Genomic DNA, 19,887 nt, shown 5'->3' with positions numbered 1-19,887 from the left:
TGGGGTTTTATCACTAATTTTGAATCTATGTTTGTGCTTTTTTAAATGGCCATTGTTTGCTGAAGGCTAGGCAAAATGGCATGCAACTGGTACATTTCAGTAGTGTATTGATGATCGTGCATTAAGTCTCCGCATCTCACTCTGAAAGTACAGACCCAATGTGTGCAACCGCCCATCATCGAATGATCACCATAAACGTCGTTCTGCGAAGTTCAAATATATCTCATCATCAAGGGCTATCTATCTGCACGCCAGTCACGTCCCGATCTGCTAGCCCATGGACTTGCTGGTTTTTTTGTTTCGTTTTTGATATTGTTTTACATGAAAGGAGACATGTCGTCATGGAAAAACATATTTAATTTACCATTGTGCTCCTTTTTTTTTTCTTATTTGTGAAAGGAAATGTTCTCGCACGCACCAAAATAGTTATTTTAACACTTTGCTTATAAATAAAATGTAGATAGTTATTTTAACACTGCTTCTTAATCAAATGGTTTGCTTGTTAGGCCCACTGAAGGGTGATATATTTGTTGTAGGCCTAGATAGTTATTTTAACACTTTTCTTATTAATCAAACGTAGATAGCTATTTTAATACTGCTAATTAATCAAATTGTTTACTTGTTAGGCCTACTGAAGGGTGATATATGTGTTATAGGCCTAGATCTTGTTACACATTATAACATTAGGCTATATCATTTTTGCTTTACTTATCTTTTATCATGTATCTATTATGTACCCTGGTATTTGTCAATTAGCCTAGTTACATTATCACGACTTGGCCTTTTTATATGAGATGGTCAGGTGAAAGGCCAGGTAGATGCACTAAACAGACTATAGGCTAATTGAATTAAAATCATTGTAAAATATAATACTACTTTTTTTTTTTAATAAATCAATTGCGTCCACCTTGAATATCCAATCAGATACAGCATAATGTCTGCCTCAGTGCTACACGCCACGCAACATCGTATGATTAGGTTAGTAATTAATCATGGGTAGTAGGCCTATTAGCGCAGATCACAATGAAAGGGAACACTATGTAAGACCCTGCAGTTTATAGGAGTTGATGGAAACTATTTTCAGTTTTGATATGGGGTGGCGCTCGAACATCTCAAATTCTCTATTTTAGTCCACTCTTGCGTAAAATGAGCCTCTTGTCAGCTAATATGTCGTCCTGTATGATCAAAATAACTGTTACAACTAGGCTACTGTATTATAACAATAATAAAAACGAATTAAAAAAGCAGGAACGAAATATATCTAGTTATTTTGGATTTAAAAAACTAGGCTAAAACGAGTGTTTGCCTTTTTCAGATTTAGTCTATATGAAAATGTTCCTATGATGATTTTAGGACTGATTTAAATGGACTTCTGTCTTGAGTTGGACTGTCTGATGTGAATGTGGTCGCATTCCCTGCTCAGACGTTGCACGCATCAACCAATGGTTACGTGCGACGTTATCGATGACGTCATCGACTGACAGATTGGTATAACATATGATGTGGTTAGCTGATGGTTAAAAACCTTATCCAGGCGCTGTAAGATCTGGCATGTGTCGGCAACGCCTGGGCAGAGGACGAGCCCTGTAACTGGAGCGTGACTATTGCTCAAAACTGCACTTATTGATGCTCCGCTGTTCACGACAGATGAAGAGAGTGGACATGTCAATGTATGTTGACGTAAAAGCGACAACAACCGTAACGGCGCGGGGACGTCTGCTTTAGAGAATGCCACTGCAATCAAATATCACGCCTGCATTAGTTCATAGCAGTGGACAAGTTGGACTATTTGTTCTGCTTGTTAGGTATCTAGTGTTTAACCTTGAATCATAATTCTGGGCCTATATCCAGCTCCTTCGTTTGATTAGAAAATGCCTCGCGTACAGAATCAACAACCCGGATTTCTGACTGAAACTCCAATGGGTATGTGTGTGCAAGATCAACTGCGTGGTTGCAGCAAAAACAATATAGGTTACTTGGTAACATCGAAGCACATGTTGTGCGGTTATCAGGGTGGGCGACAATAACATATTTTGTCTGTAGCCTATTGACTGCTGTAAGCTACATTGAACTGTCAGACTGTTTATCTTTGTGTGGTGTTGTCAACAATCTAAAGGAAGGTACAATTTGACGACGTGGTCATATTGACAGGATAAATGATTTAGATAGGATGTAATACTGACTATGTGGATATAAAATGTGTTTGACAGGAGTGGAGCGGTACATTATTCAAATATTGGAAAAGCGCTAGTTTACATCAGCTAAGTAATTGATGTGCTTCTTGCTCGCAACCAGCAACGTTATAAACCCAGGGTCGTTACAATATAATGTAGCCAATAAGTGTTCGTTCGTGATTCTGTTTTTACTACTTTTCTTACAACATTCACACACGTTACGGTTACATTGTATTCAAATTCCTTACAAAGTAGTTCCATGAGATGTTATAATCATTAATGAATTACATTGTAGGCCTAATAACACCTGATTCTACATTACATTACATTACATTTAAGTCATTTAGCAGACGCTCTTATCCAGAGCGACTTACAAAATGGTGCATTCACCTTATGATATCCAGTGGAACAACCACTTTACAATAGTGCATCTAAATATTTTAAGGGGGGGGGGGGGGGTTAGAAGGATTACTTTATCCTATCCTAGGTATTCCTTAAAGAGGTGGGGTTTCAGGTGTCTCCGGAAGGTGGTGATTGACTCCGCTGTCCTGGCGTCGTGAGGGAGCTTGTTCCACCATTGGGGTGCCAGAGCAGCGAACAGTTTTGACTGGGCTGAGCGGGAACTGTGCTTCCTCAGAGGTAGGGGGGCCAGCAGGCCAGTGGTGGATGAACGCAGTGCCCTTGTTTGGGTGTAGGGCCTGATCAGAGCCTGAAGGTATGGAGGTGCCGTTCCCTTCACAGCTCCGTAGGCAATCACCATGGTCTTGTAGCGGATGCGAGCTTCAACTGGAAGCCAGTGGAGAGAGCGGAGGAGCGGGGTGACGTGAGAGAACTTGGGAAGGTTGAACACCAGACGGGCTGCGGCGTTCTGGATGAGTTGTAGGGGTTTAATGGCACAGGCAGGGAGCCCAGCCAACAGCGAGTTGCAGTAATCCAGACGGGAGATGACAAGTGCCTGGATTAGGACCTGCGCCGCTTCCTGTGTGAGGCAGGGTCGTACTCTGCGAATGTTGTAGAGCATGAACCTACAGGATCGGGTCACCGCCTTGATGTTAGTGGAGAACGACAGGGTGTTGTCCAGGATCACGCCAAGGTTCTTAGCACTCTGGGAGGAGGACACAAGGGAGTTGTCAACCGTGATGGCGAGATCATGGAACGGGCAGTCCTTCCCCGGGAGGAAGAGCAGCTCCGTCTTGCCGAGGTTCAGCTTGAGCTGGTGATCCGTCATCCACACTGATATGTCTGACAGACATGCAGAGATGCGATTCGCCGCCTGGTTATCAGAAGGGGGAAAGGAGAAGATTAATTGTGTGTCGTCTGCATAGCAATGATAGGAGAGACCATGTGAGGATATGACAGAGCCAAGTGACTTGGTGTATAGCGAGAATAGGAGAGGGCCTAGAACAGAGCCCTGGGGGACACCAGTGGTGAGAGCGCATGGTGCGGAGACAGATTCTCGCCACGCCACCTGGTAGGAGCGACCTGTCAGGTAGGACGCAATCCAAGCGTGGGCCGCGCCGGAGATGCCCAACTCGGAGAGGGTGGAGAGGAGGATCTGATGGTTCACAGTATCAAAGGCAGCAGATAGGTCTAGAAGGATGAGAGCAGAGGAGAGAGAGTTAGCTTTAGCAGTGCGGAGAGCCTCCGTGACACAGAGAAGAGCAGTCTCAGTTGAATGCCCAGTCTTGAAACCTGACTGATTAGGATCAAGAAGGTCATTCTGAGAGAGATAGCAGGAGAGCTGGCCAAGGACGGCACGTTCAAGAGTTTTGGAGAGAAAAGAAAGAAGAATTCTACATCAGACAATTGTTGAAATCATGAAAAACACCAATAGACCTATAGATTCAAATGAAAAATCTAACAAAGACGTGTATTTTCAAAAGGTAGACTACCATGCATCATCTCATGCGCTGCTGTAACCGATGTGAAATGGCTAGCTCGTCAGCGGTGGTGCGCGCAAATAGCGTTGCAATCGGTGACGTCACTCGTTCTGAGATCTTGTGGAGCGATGGGTAACGATGTTTCGTGGGTGACAGCGTCGATGTGTGCAGAGAGTTCCTGGTTCGAGCCCAGGTAGGGGTGAGGAGAGGGTCGGAATTTATACTGTTACACTGAGTGTACAAAACGTTAGAAACAACTGCTCTTTCCATGATTTAAATGTTTTATTTATTTTACCTTTATTTAACCAGGTAGGCTAGTTGAGAACAAGTTCTCATTTACAACTGCGACCTGGCCAAGATAAAGCAAAGCGGTGCGATACAAGCAACAACACAGAGTTACACATGGAATAAACAAAACATACAGTCAATAATACAATAGAAAATACAGTGTGTGCAAATGAGGTAAGATAAGGGAGGTAAGGCAATAAATAGGCCATAGTGGCAAAATAATTGCAATTAAACACGGGAGTGATAGATGAATGTGCAAGTAGAGATACTGGGGTGCAAAGGAGCAACAAAAAAAATAACAGTATGGGGATGAGGTATTTGGATGGGCTATTTACAGATGTGCTATGTACAGGTGCAGTGATATGTGAGCTGCTCTGACAGCTGGTGCTTAAAGTTAGAGAGGGAGATTTGAGTCTCCAGGTTTAGTGATTTTTGCAATTCGTTCCGGTCATTGGCAGCAGAGAACTGGAAGGAAAGGTGGCCAAATGGGGAATTGGCTTTGGGGATGACCAGTGAAATATACCTGCTGGAGCGCGTGCTACGGGTGGGTGCTGCTATGGTGACCAGTGATCTGAGATAAGGCGGGGCTTTACCAAGAAAAGACTTATAGATGACCTGGAGCCAGTGGGTTTGACGATGAATGTGAAGCGAGAGCCAGCCAACGAGAGCATACAGGTCACAGTGGTGGGTAGTATATGGGGCTTTGGTGACAAAACGGATGGCACTGTGATAGACTGCATCCAATTTGCTGACTGGAGTGTTGGAGGCTATTTTGTAAATGACATCGCCGAAGTCGAGGATCGGTAGGATAGTCAGTTTTACGAGGGTATGTTTGGCAGCATGAGTGAAGGATGCTTTGTTGCAAAATAGGAAGCCGATTCTAGATTTAATTTTGGATTGGAGATGCTTAATGTGAGTCTGGAAGGAGAGTTTACAGTCTAACCAGACACCTAGGTATTTGTAGTTGTCCACATATTCTAAGTCAGAACTGTCCAGAGTAGTGATGCTAGACGGGCAGGCAGGTGCGGGCAGCGATCGATTTGAAGAGCATGTATTTAGTTTTACTTGCATTTAAGAGCAGTTGGAGGCCACAGAAGGAGTGTTGTATGGCATTGAAGCTCGTCTGGAGGTTAGTTAACACAGTGTCCAAAGAAGGGCCAGAAATATACAGAATGGTGTCGTCTGCGTAGAGTTGGATCAGAGAATCACCAGCAGCAAGAGCGACATCATTGATGTATACAGAGAAGAGAGTCGGCCCGAGATTTGAACCCTGTGGCACCCCCATAGAGAACGCCAGAGGTCCGGACAACAGGCCGTCCGATTTGACACACTGAACTCTGTCTGAGAAGTAGTTGGGGAAACAGGAGAGGCAGTCATTCGGTTATGATATCGTTTAGGACCTTGAGCATGGCTGAGGTGCACCCATGACCAGCTCAGAAACTAAAACAGGAAACGCCCGTGCTCAGGTCTGTTCAACGCTGGTCCGACCAATCTGATTCCACGCTTCAAGATTGCTTCGATCACGGGTACTGAGATATTTTCCCGGATAGCATCGGACAATAGCATTGATGTAAACACTGATTCGGTGAGCGAGTTTATTAGCAAGTGCATCGGTGATGTGGTACCCACGGTGGATATTAAAACCTTCCCCAACCAGAAACCGTGGATTGATGGCAGCATTCACGCAAAACTGAAAGCGCGAACCACTGCTTTTAATCATGGCAAGGCTATCGGAAACATAACCGAATACAAACAGTGTAGCTATTCCCTCCGCAAGGCGATCCTCAAGCTAAGCATCAATATAGAGACAAAGTAGTGTCGCAATTCAACGGCTCAGACATGAGAGGTATGTGGCAGGGTCTACAGCCAATCACGGACTACAAAAAGAAAACCAGCCCCGTCGCGGACATCGATGTCTTGCTCCCAGACCAACTAAACAACTTCTTTGCTCGCTTTGAGGACAATACAGTGCCACTGACACGGCCCGCTATCGTTCATCCATATATTTATATGTGCATATTCTTATTCATTCCTTTACACTTGTGTGTATAAGGTAGTTGTTGTGAAATTGTTAGATGACTTGTTAGATATTACTGCACGGTCGGAACTAGAAGCACAAGCATTTCGCTACACTCGCATTAACATCTGCTAACCATGTGTATGTGACCAATAAAATGTGATTTGATTTGATTTGAAACCAAGGCTGTTGAGTCTGCCGATAAGAATGTGGTGATTGACAGAGTCGAAAGCTTTGGCCCGGTCGATGAATACAGCTGCACAGTATTGTCTCTTATCGATGGTGGTTATGATATCGTTTAGGACCTTAAGCATGGCTGAGGTGCACCCATGACCAACTCGGAAACCAGATTGCATAGTGGAGAAGATACGGTGGGATTTGAAATAGTCGGTGATCTGTTTGTTAACTTGGCTTTCGAAGAGGTTGAACAGGCTAGTAATAGGGGTTGCAACAACTGCGGCGGATAGTTTTTGAAAAAGAGGGTCCAGATTGTCTAGCCCGGCTGATTTGTAGGGGTCCAGATTTTGCAGCTCTTTCAGAATATCAGCTATCTGGATTTGGGTGGAGGGGTGGTTGTTTGACCGCAGACCCATTACGGACGCAGGCAATGAGGCAGTGATTGCTGAGATCCTGGTTGAAGACAGCAGAGGTGTATTTGGAGAGCAGGTTGGGTAGGCGGATATCTATGAGTGTTTACAGATTTGGGGTTGTACCTGGTAGGTTCATTGATCATTTGTGTGAGATTGAGGGTATCTAGCTTAGATTGTAGGACGGCCGGGGTGTTAAGCATGTCCCAGTTTAGGTCACCTAACAGTACGAGCTCTGAAGATAGATGGGGGGCAATCAATTCACATATGGTGTCCAGGGCACAGCTGGGGGCTGAAGGTGGTCTATAGCAAGTAGCAACGGTGAGTGACTTGTTTCTGCAAAGGTGGATTTTTAAAAGTAGAAGCTCAAATTGTTTGGGCACATACCTGGATAGTAAGACAGAACTCTGCAGTAGATTGCAACTCCGCCCCCTTTGGCAGTTCTATCTTGTCAGAAAATGTTATAGTTAGGGATGGAAATTTCAGGGTTTTTGGTGGCCTTCCTAAGCCAGGATTCAGACACGGCTAGGACATCCGGGTTGGCAGAGTGTGCTGAAGCAGTGAATAAAACAAACTTAGGGAGGAGGCTTCTAATGTTAACATGCATGAAACCAAGGCTTTTACACTTGCAGATGTCAACAAATGAGAACGCCTGGGGTATGGGAGTGGAACTAGGGACTGCAGGGCCTGGATTAACCTCTACATCACCAGAGGAACAGAGGAGGAGTAGGATAAGGGTACGGCTAAAGCCTATAAGAACTGGTTGTCTAGTACGTTCGGAACAGAGAGTAAAAGGAGCAGGTTTCTGGGCGCGGTAGAATAGATTCAAGGCATTTTTTTACATTTTAGTCATTTTAGCAGACGCTCTTATCCAGAGCGACTTACAGTAGTGAATGCATACATTTCATACAATTTCATACATTTATTTCTGTGCTGGCCCCCCGTGGGAATCGAACCCACAACCCTGGTGTTGCAAACACCATGCTCTACCAACTGAGCTACAGGGAACTATAATGTACAGACAAAGGTATGGTAGGATGTGAATACAGTGGAGGTAAACCTAGGCATTGAGTGACAATGAGAGATGTATTGTCTCTAGAGACACCATTTAAACCAGGTGAGGTCACTGCATGTGTGGGAGATGGAACAAAAGGGTTAGCTAAGGCATATTGAGCAGGGCTGGAGGCTCCTCAGTGAAATAAAACAATAATCACTAACCAAAACAGCAATGGACAAGGCATATTGACATTAGGGAGAGGCATGCGTAGCCGAGTGATCATGGGGTCTAGTGAGTAGCTAGGCGGGCTGGAGACACGGCAATTTAGACAGCTAGCGGGCCGGGGCTAGCAGGCTAGCAGAAGGGCCTAAGTGGGAAGTCGCGACGGAAGAGTCTGTTGTAGCCCCCTCGTGCGGTTACGTCGGCAGACCAGTCATGATGTATCGGCAGGGCTCCGTGTAGGTAAAGGGTCCAGGCCAATTGGCAAAATAGGTATTGTAGCCCAAGAAATTGGCTGATGGACCTCTTCAGCTAACAGTCCGATATGCTCTAGACAGCCAGCAGGCCGCGGCTAGCAGACGGGTAGAGGAGCCTGTCACGTCACGACGGAGGAGCCTGTTGAAAACCCCCTCGGGCGGATTACGTCGGTAGTCCAGTCGTGATGGATCGGCGGGGCTCCGTATCGGCAGTAAAAGGGGTCCAGGCCAATTGGCAAAATAAGTATTGTAGTATTGTGGCTGATGGACCTCTTCAGCTAGCCGGGAGATGGGCCTAGCATTGGCTAGCTCCAGGCTAATTGGTGCTTGCTTCAGGACAGAGACGTTAGCCAGGAGCAGCCACTCGGATAGCAGCTAGCTAGCTGCGATGATCCAGGTGAAAAGGTTCAGGGCTTGCGGTAGGAATCCGGAGATGTGGAGAAAAGATGTCCGATATGCTCTGGGTTGAATCGTGCTGTGCAGACTGGCAGGAGTTGTCCGGGCTGAAGGTTAGCTGATGACCGCTAGCAGTGGCTAGCTGACTACTAGCTAGTAGCTAGTTAGCTGGCTAGCTTCTTTTGGGGGTTCCGGTTCTAAAGTAAAGAAAAGAGCAGATCCATACCACATTGGGTGAGGCGAGTTGCAGGAGAGTATGTTGGAGTTGAGGTTAAAAAAAATATATATATATATATACGAAATATATGCAAAGAAATAAAGATGTATACACGACAAGACGAAGACAAAGACGCCTGACTGCTACGCGATCTTGGATTTTGTGTAATGATAGACTGACCAAGGTGAATCCAGGTGAAAGCTATGCTCCCTTATTGATGTCACCTGTTAAATCCACTTCAATCAGTATAGATGAAGGGGAGGAGACAGGTTAAAGAAAGATTTTTAAGCCTTAAGAAATTGATTGTGTATGTGTGCCATTCAGAGGGTGAATGGGCAAGACAAAATATTGAAGTGCCTTTGAACAGGGTATGGTAGTAGGTGCCTGGCGCACCGGTTTGATTGTGTCAAGAACTGCAACGCGCTGGGGTTTTCATGCTCAACAGTTTCCTGTGTGTATCAACAATGGTCCACCACCGAAAGGACATCCAGCCAACTTTGTATTGGAGTCAACATGGGCCAGCATCCCTATGGAACGCTTTCGACAACTTGTAGTCCATGCCCCGATGAATTGAGGCTGTTCAGAGGGCAAAAGGGGGTGCAAATCAATATTAGGAAGGTGTATAGCATGTTAGTAATGAGAAACAAATGATCAATGTCAAGATGACAAATCATTAAAATCCAGACGGAAAATATTTACACAAGAAACAACCATTGTGAATGGGATGAGGGGAACAACATGGTTAGTTTAATCATAGCTTTAGATTCCTTGGTTTATACACAGCTGGGTCCTTCCATGAAATGAGTGCCTTTGTTATTTTAAGTAGAACTTGTGCACAAATATTGAATTGTAAAAGCCTGTTATATTAAATGAAATGCCCATTAATATAGACAACATTGAATGAATTTTCAATCAGATTTTTAATATTAACCTTTTTTTAATTTTTTTTATCCACTTCAACCCAACATTTATTCAAATTTTCACCATCATTGTAAAGCCCTAGTTATTTTGATGCTTTGACATAGTCATTTCTGAAGATTATTATTTATTTCATGTAATTAGTGATTCATTTTAAGGTAACAAAAAAGACACCTGTACCATGTCAGTTGAAATGTATTTAATTTTGAGTTTGCATCCCAATATTACACTTTATATACATCACAGAAGACTGAAATATAACAAAATCGTTTGACATTGAAACACAGGATTTTCGTCGTTTAAAAAAATAAATAATGTTAATTAGGAAATTCTGAAAACTATTAATAACATTCCATCCATGAGGCCACTAGAGGGTGATTTGGTAATTTAACTACAGGAAAGGGCTACATTTAGAGTTCACATGTTAACATTTTACATGTGAGGAGAATAACATGTTTTCAGTTCACGTGAATTGCAGTGAAAATCAGATATGCAGTTTCACATGTGAAAACATTCACATGTGAAAATTGCACTTAAACATGTGAAATTCAATCACGTGAAAATCTCATTTGCAGTTTCATATGTTAAAAACTTCCACGTGATTGTTTTTCACATGTGAACTTGCAATTCCACATGTGAAAGTGAGATTTTCACATGACATTTTTTCACATGACATTTTTTCACATATGAAACTGCAAATTAGATTTACATCCGATTGTTTTTCACATGTGAACTTGACATTCCACATGTGAAAGTTAAAATCAAATTTGCAGTTTCACATGAAAGAACTCCTCATGTGAAAATCTCACTTTCACATGTGGAATTGCAAGTTCACATGTGGGGTTAAATAATATTATTCTCCTCACATGTGAAAAGATGGTGTTATCATGTTGCAGTTGCAGAGTTTCCACCGGTGGAATTGGGGTGACCACATCTACAGTAGTTCTGCTGTATGAAGGTCACTACCTGTTAACCTCTCTGGGGTATGTGGGACACACTGCCAACAGCCAGTGAAATAGCAGGGCGCCAAATTCAAAACAACAAAAATCTCATAATTCAAATTTCTCAAACATACAACTATTATATCCCATTTTAAAGATACATTTCTCGTTAATCCAACCACGTTGTCCAATTTTAAAAAGGCTTTACGGCGAAAGCATAACATTAGATTATGTTAGGAAAGCACCTAACAAGAAAAACCATACAGCCATTTTCCAAGCAAGGAGAGGCGTCACAAAAACCAGAAATACAGCTAAAATTAATCACTAACCTTTGATGATCTTCATCAGATGGCACTCATAGGACTTCATGTTACACAATACATGTATGTTTTGTTTGATAAAGTCCATAATTTATGTCCAAATATCTCCTTTTGTTCGCGCGTTCAGTCCACTACTCCAAATGCAGGAAGCGCACGTAAATGTCACGACGAAAAGTAAAAAAAAGTTATATTTACGTTCGTAGAAATATGTCAAACGATGTATAGCATCAATCTTTAGGATGTTTTTAACATAAATCTTCAGTAATATTCCAACCGGACAATTCCAATGTCTTCAGAATAGAAAAGGAACACAGCTCACTCTCACGTGAGTGCGCGCCTCTGAGCTCATGTCATTTCCTCACTCATCTGACTCCAGGCCCTCTTGTTCGCTTCAAATTCACAGTAGAAGTATGAAACAATGTTCTAAAGACTGTTGACATCTAGTGGAAGCCTTAGGAAGTGCAAAATGAACCCTAAGTCACTGTATACTGTATAGGCAATGACTTGAAAAAACTACAAACCTCAGATTTCCCACTTCCTGGTTGGATTTTTCTCAGGTTTTTCCCTGCCATATGAGTTCTGTTATACTCACAGACATCATTCAAACAGTTTTAGAAACTTCAGAGTGTTTTCTATCCAAATCTACTAATACTATGCATATCCTACCTTCTGAGCCTGAGTAGCAGGCAGTTTAATTTGGGCACGCCTTTCATCCGGACATCAAAATACTGCCCCCTACCCTAGAGAAGTTAAAGGGGCGGTCCTTAGTTGTTACATCCATTTTTGTACTTGATTCTTGAAAAATGTCATGCATTTTGCCTCATGAGCATAGTTCAACTGTTGTACCCCATCAGTACTCAAAATATAAGCTTGTTTTACTCCAATCTTGGTAAACAAAGTAAATGTAAATAACCTAGTTTAAATCTATAATTTTGATACCATAGATCAGGTATTCCCAAACTGGGGTACGCGCAATGCCGTCAGGGGTATGCCAAATATAAATGTGATTCACATATATATATATATATAAAAAAAAAAAAAATATATATATATATATATATATATATATATATATATATATATATATATATATATAAAAAAATATATATATATATATATATATATATACAGATATACAGTTGCAAGAAAAAATATGTGAACCCTTTGGAATTACCTGCATTTCTGCATAAATTGGTCATAAAATTTGATTTGATCTTCATCTAAGCCACAACAATAGACAAACACAGTCTGCTTAAACTAATAACACACAAAAAATTATGTTTTCATGTCTTTATTTAACACACCATGTAAACATTCACAGTGTAGGGTGGAAAAAAATATGTGAACCCTTGGATTTAATAACTGGTTGACCCTCCTTTGGCAGCAATAAACTCAACCAAATGTTTTCTGTAGTTGCGGATCAGACCTTCACAACGGTCAGGAGGAATTTTGGACCATACATCTTTACAAACTGTTTCAGTTCAACAATATTCTTAGGATGTCTGGTGTGAACCGCTCTCGAGGTCATGCCACAGCATTTCAATCGGGTTGAGGTCAGGACACTGACTGGGCCACTCCAGAAGGTGTATTTTCTTCTGTTGAAGCCATTCTGTTGTTGATTTAATCTGTGCTTTGGGTCGTTGTCATGTTGCATCACCCAACTTCTGTTGAGCTTCAATTGACAGACAGACAGCCTTACATTCTCATGCAAAATGTCTCGATAAACTTGGGAATTCATTTTTCCGGCAATGATAGCAAGCTGTTCAGGCCCCGAGGCAGCAAAGCAGCCCCAAACCATGATGCTCCCTCCACCATACTTTACAGTTTGGATGAGGTTTTAATGTTGGTGTGCTGTGCCTTTTTTTGCTCCACACATAGTGTTGTTTGTTCCTTTCAAACAACTCAAATTTAGTTTCATCTGTCTATAGAATATTTTGCCAGAAGCACTGTGGAACATCCAGGTGCTCTTTTGTGAACTTCAGACGTGCAGCAATGTTTTTTTTTTGGACAGCAGTGGCTTCTTCCGTGGTGTCCTCCCATGAACACCATTCTTGTTTAGAGTTTTACGTATCGTAGACTCGTCAACAGAGATGTTAGCATGTTCCAGAGATTTCTGTAAGTCTTTAGCTGACACTCTAGGATTCTTCTTAACCTCATTGAGCATTCTGCACTGTGCTCTTGTGGTCATCTTTGTCGGACGCCCACTCCTAGGGAGAGTAGCAACAGTGCTGAACTTTCTCCATTTATAGACATTTTTTCTTACTGTGGACTGATGAACATCAAGGCCTTTAGAGATACTTCTTTAACCCTTTCCAGCTTTATGCAAGTCAACAATTCTTAATCTTAGTTCTTCTGAGATCTCTTTTTGTTTGAGGCATGATTCACATCAGGCAATGCTTCTTGGGAATAGCAAACAAAAATTGTGTGAGTTTTTTTTCATAGGGCAAAGCCGCTCGAACCAAAATCTCATTGATTGGACTCCAGGTTAGCTGACTCCTTACTCCAATTAGCTTTTGGAAAAGTCATTAGCCTAGGGGTTTACATACTTTTTCCAACCTACACTGTGAATGTTTAAGTGATGTATTCAATATAGACAAGAAAAATACAATAATTTGTGTGTTATTAGTTTAAGCACACTGTGTTTGTCTATTGTTGTGACATAGATGAAGATCAGATCAAATGTTCTGACTAATTTATGCAGAAATCCAGGTAATTCCAAAGGGTTCACATGCTTTTTCTTGCCACTATATATAAACTACTATTCAAAAGTTTGGGGTCACCCTTTTCAAAACCCTTTTGCAATTATGTGAGCACAGCTGAAAACTGTTGTTCTGATTAAAGAAGCAATAAACTGGCCTTTTTTAGACTAGTTGAGTATCTGGAGCATCAGCATTTGTGGGTTCGATTACAGGCTCAAAATGGCCAGAAACAAAGACTCTTTCTTCTGAACCTCGTCAGTCTATTCTTGTTCAGAGAAATGAAGGCTATTCCATGCGAGAAATTGCCAAGAAACTGAAGATCTCGTACAACGCTGTGCACTACTCCCTTCACAGAACAGCGCAAACTGGCTCTAACCAGAATAGAAAGAGTGGGAAGCCCCGGTGCACAACTGTGCAAGAGGACAAGTACATTAGAGTGTCTAGATTGAGACGCCTTACAAGTTCTCAAATGGCAGCTTCATTAAATAGTATGCGTAAAACACCGGTCTCAACGTCAACAGTGAAGAGGCAACTCCGGGATGCTGGCCTTCAGGCAGGGTTCCTCTGTCCAGTGTCTGAAGAGTTGCAACTGCTTCGCATACAAGCCAGTGAATTCTATGCGTTACAGCTGGATGAGTCAACAGACGTGGCGGACCTGTCCGTTACGTTTATGGGGGGTCAATTAAGGAAGACATCCTCTTCTGTAAACAGGACAGCAGGAGAGGATATTTTTAAACTACTGGACAGCTTTGTGACATCAAATTGACTTTGGTGGTCAAGATGGGTTGGTATCTCTACTGATGGCGCAAAAGCCATGACAGGGAGACATAGTGGAGTGGTAACGCACGTGCAAGCAGTTGCTCCCGACGCTACTTGGGTACACTGCAGCATCCACCGAGAGGCTCTTGCTGCCAAAGGAATGCCTGGCAGCTTGAAATACGTTTTGGACACTACAGTGAAAATGGTTAACTTTGTTAAAGCAAGGCCCCTGAACTCTCGTGTATTTTCTGCACTATGCAATGATATGGGCAGGGACCATGTAACGCTTTTACAACATACTGAAGTGCGCTGGTTACCAAGGAGAAAAGTATTGACACGTTTTTTTAAATTGAGAGACGAGCTTAAAGTTTTCTTTACTGACCATAATTTTCACTTATTTTCAGCAAACTTAACATGTGTAAATATTTATATGAACATAACAACATTCAACAACTGAGACATAAACTGAACAAGTTCCACAGACATGTGACTAACAGAACTGGAATAATGTGTCCCTTAACAAAGGGGGGGTCAAAATCAAAAGTAACAGTATCTGGTGTGGCCACTAGCTGCATTAAGTACTGCAGTCCATCTCCTCCTCATGGACTGCACCAGATTTACCAGTTGTTGCAGTGCGATGTTACCCCACTCTTCCACCAAGGCACCTGCAAGTTCCCTGACATTTCTGGGGGGAATGGCCCTAGCCCTCACCCTCCGATCCAACAGGTTCCAGACGTGCTCAATGGGATTGAGATCCGGGCTCTTCGCTGGCCATGGCAGAACACTGACATTCCTGTCTTGCAGGAAATCATGCACAGAACGAGCAGTATGGCTGGTGGCATTGTCATGCTGGAGGGTTGTGCCAGGATGAGCCTGCAGGAAGGGTACCACATGAGGGAGGAGGGTGTCTTTCCTGTAACGCACAGTGCTGAGATTGCCTGCAATAACAACAAACTCAGTCCGATGATGCTGTGACACACCGCCCCAGACCATGACGGACCTTCCACCTCCAAATCGATCCCGTTCCAGAGTACAGGCCTCGGTGTAACGCTCATTCTTTCGACGATAAACACGAATCCGACCATCACCCCTGGTGAGACAAAACTGCGACTCATCAGTGAAGAGCACTTTTGGGCAGTCCTGTCTGGTCCAGCGACGGTGGGTTTGTGCCCATAGGTGAAGTTGTTGCCGGTGATGTCTGGTGCGGACCTGTCTTACAACAGGCCTACAAGCCCTCAGTCCAGCCTCTCTCAGCCTATTGCGGACAGTCTGAGCACTGATGGAGGGATTGTGCGTTCCTGGTGTAACTCGGGCAGTTGTTGTTGCCATCCTGTACCTGTCCCGCAGGTGGGATGATCGGATGTACAGTCGTGGCCAAAAGCTTTGAGAATGACACAAATATAAATTTTCACGAAGTTTGCTGCTTCAGTGTCTTTTGATATTTTTGTCAGATGTTACTATGGAATACTGAAGTATAATTACAAGCATTTCATAAGTGTCAATGGCTTTTATTCACAATTACATGAAGTTGATGCAAAGAGTCAATATTTGCAGTGTTGACCCTTCTTTTTCAAGACCTCTGCAATCCGCCCTGGCATGCTGTCAATTAACTTCTGGGCCACATCCTGACTGATGGCAGCCCATTCTTGCATAATTAATGCTTGGAGTTTGTCAGAATTTGTGAGTTTTGGTTTGTCCACCTGCCTCTTGAGGATTGACCACACGTTCTCAATGGGATTAAGGTCTGGGGAGTTTCCTGGCCATGGACCCAAAATATCGATGTTTTGTTCCCCCGAGCCACTTAATTATCACTTTTGCCTTATGGCAAGGTTCTCCATCATGCTGGAAAAGGCCTTGTTCGTCACCAAACTGTTCCTGGATGGTTGGGAGAAGTTGCTCTCGGAGGATGTGTTAGTACCATTCTTTATTCATGGTTGTGTTCTTAGGCAAAATTGTGAGTGAGCCCACTGCCTTGGCTGAGAAGCAACCCCACACATGAATGGTCTCAGGATGCTTTACTGTTGGCATGACACAGGACTGATGGTAGCACTCACCTTGTCTTCTCCGGACAAGCTTTTTTCCGGATGCCCCAAACAATCGGAAAGGGGATTCATCAGAGAAAATGACTTTACCCCAGTCCTCAGCAGTCCAATCCCTGTACCCTTTGCAGAATATCAGTCTGTCCCTGATGTTTTTCCTGGAGAGAAGTGACTCCTTTGCTGCCCTTCTTGACACCAGGCCATCCTCCAAAAGTCTTTGCCTCACTGTGCGTGCAGATGCACTCACACCTGCCTGCTGCCATTCCTGAGCAAGCTCTGTACTGGTGGTTCCCCGATCCCGCAGCTGAATCAACTTTAGGAGACGGTCCTTGCGCTTGCTGGACTTTCTTGGGCGCCCTGAAGCCTTCTTCACAACAATTGAACCGCTCTCCTAGAAGTTCTTGATGATCTGATAAATGGTTGATTTAGGAGCAATCTAACTGGCAGCAATATCCTTGCCTGTGAAGCCATTTTTTCGTGCAAAGCAATGATGACGGCACGTGTTTCCTTGCAGGTAACCATGTTTGACAGAGGAAGAACAATGATTTCAAGCACCACCCTCCTTTTGAAGCTTCCAGTCTGTTATTCAAACTCAATCCGCATGACACATTGATCTCCAGCCTTGTCCTCGTCAACACTCACACCTGTGTTAATGAAAGAATCACTGACATAATGTCAGCTGGTCCTTTTGTGGCAGGGCTGAAATGCAGTGGAAATGTTTTTTTGCGATTCAGTTAATTTGCATGGCAAAGAGGGACTTTGCAATTAATTGCAATTCATCTGATCACTCTTCGTAACATTCTGGAGTATATGCAAATTGCCATCATTCAAACTGAGGCAGCAGACTTTGTGAAAATTAATATTTGTGTCATTCTCAAAACGTTTGGCCACGACTGTACCGATCCTGTGCAGGTGTTGTTACTCGTGGTTTGCCACTGCGAGGACAATCAGCTGTCCGTCCTGTCTCCCTTAGCGCTGTCTTAGGCGTCTCTTAGGCGTCTCACAGACTGAGTCTCTCCAATACAACCCAACATTGCAGAGTTATGTGCATCCTTTCAAGCACACCCTTCTCATTGACCTGTGGTGAGTTATTCACAGTTTTTGATATACAAATAAGGTTTTATTTTTAAGATGGCTAAATAAAGAGCAGGATTAGTGATTATTATTATATTATTATTTGTGCCCAGGTCCTATAAGAGCTCTGTCACTTTCCACGAGCCGGGTTGTAACACAAACTCATACTCATTCTTATGTTTAATAAATGTATCGTATAGTGTGTGTGTGTGTGTGTGTGTGTGTGTGTGTGTGTGTGTGTGTGTGTGTGTGTGTGTGTGTGTGTGTGTGTGTGTGTCAGGCTTACAATGATGGCAAAAAACAAAACATTTGAGAGTGCGCTGACACTGGTGCTAGAAGGTTGTACGCAGCTGGAGGTTGAATGTTTGAAGGGGTACGGGACTATAAAAAGTTTGGGAACCACTGCCACAGATGATCAGTCCTTGCATTCACAGCGTAGTCTATGGATTTGAGTGGTTGCATTTCTCCAGCCCCATCCCTCAGCTTGTTACTTAAACTGTGGCAGGTTTAACACTTTTAATAGTGTTATTATATTGTACAATCCTCTAGTGAGAGAGTTAATGTTGTGTCATTAATAACAAGCAAAACTTCTGAAGTCGACTACAAAATTCCTATTATTAAATTTTTTTAAGTAACACTACTCAAAAAATGTGTAAGTCGCTCTGGATAAGAGCGTCTGCTAAATGACGTAAATGTAAATGTCGAAAGGCACTTAATTGGCGGAATGACCCAGCTAACCAAAACACACTCCTGTTGATATTACCCTATCCATTGAAGAGGTGTGCGTAATGACTAACACAGGGATACTACAGTCCAAATATATTTTAGTACTTTGTTCATTAGTCTACTGTTCATACAATCCAACCAAAATGTTCCATGGCAGGAGTTAAGTTTTCAGGAACACTTTCAGTAGCAAAAACTGTTATGATGATCTGTTAAATGATCTGTATATTGAATGGATATACAAGTATATTGTCTAACGCTGTGTATGTCTTCCAGGATCATTCAAGAAGAGGAAACAGAAGTCCATCATGGTCACTGTGATGTTGCTCATTCTGTCTGTGCTCATCCTTGTCTTTGGACTGGCAGCCACCACCAGGACACAGAACATCACCGTCAGTGGCTACTACCCAGGAATCCTTGTAAGTAGCAGTCTAACATCTTACTGTCTTAGAGACATGTCATATCTCAATGAAAAGAGGGTAACACTACGAATGCATTATGATGCAGTTATAATGCATCGCAAGACTTGTCATGAGTATATGACCCTCTTTTAATGTCTTATAATCATCTCGATCCTGACTAAATACCAGCCATTTCGAGTCAGTTGGAGAGACATACCTTATTATAAGTGTGATTATTATAATACATTATAAAGATTCATACATGCGTATACATTCACACATGCTTATATAATATAATAACAAGTTATAAACAAGACATTTCCTCACATGAAAAATTAAGTTATTATTTACTATTCTATTCTATTCTACTCTAAAGCGTGTTATACCTGCAGACTTTAGGTAAAGTGTTACCGAAAGGGTATTCCATACTGTCACGGATGTCGTATGAAAGAGACCAAGGCGCAGCGTGCGTATCGTTCCACATCTTTATTTCTATGTGAAACTATGCAAGACAGACAATAAACAAAAACAACAAACCGTGACGAAGAGGTGCTACATGCATAAACTCAAAATAATCTCCCACAAACACTAGTGGGAAAAACAACAACTTAAATATGATCCCCAATTTTGAAAAAAGAGCCTAGAACACAACATAGAAAATGTAAACTAGACAAAAACCCAACATAGAAAAAAGAAACTAGAACCAAACATAGAAATAAATAAACTAGACAAAACCCCCCCAGTCACGCCCTGACCTACTCTACCATAGAAAATACGAGCTCTCTATGGTCAGGACGTGACACATACAATCAAGGGTAATATCTTCTGGATGATGTAAGCTGTATTTTACCTCATTTTGAGTGCTAACTAATGATGGTCTCCCAGAAGGAGGATTTTTCCCCACATTCATTATTTAGCATTGTTGTCATTAGAGGCTAAAATATATGTGATCACCTATAAAGTGGCTTCAGAGACCCCATC

At 42.6% G+C, this 19,887-nt stretch overlaps 1 protein-coding gene across 1 annotated transcript in view; it reads left to right on the top strand.

The window, feature by feature from the left end:
• Positions 1-1,498: 1,498 nt before the first annotated feature.
• The window catches only part of LOC106611519 (transmembrane protein 255A), a 35,611-nt gene continuing 17,222 nt past the window's right edge, over positions 1,499-19,887 (top strand). Inside the window, exons 1-2 of the mRNA XM_045724970.2 lie at positions 1,499-1,923; positions 18,782-18,924. Of these exons, the coding sequence (XP_045580926.1) occupies positions 1,872-1,923; positions 18,782-18,924 (195 nt within the window). The 5' untranslated portion in view covers positions 1,499-1,871. The remainder of the gene's footprint in view (positions 1,924-18,781; positions 18,925-19,887) is intronic.

The sequence above is a fragment of the Salmo salar genome, chromosome 09 (assembly GCF_965601325.2).
Source record: "Salmo salar chromosome 09, fSalSal1, whole genome shotgun sequence".
In the NCBI taxonomy this organism is placed as follows: domain Eukaryota; kingdom Metazoa; phylum Chordata; class Actinopteri; order Salmoniformes; family Salmonidae; genus Salmo; species Salmo salar.
Note: the sequence above shows the minus strand (reverse complement) of the source record. Positions and strands in the feature narration are given on the sequence as shown.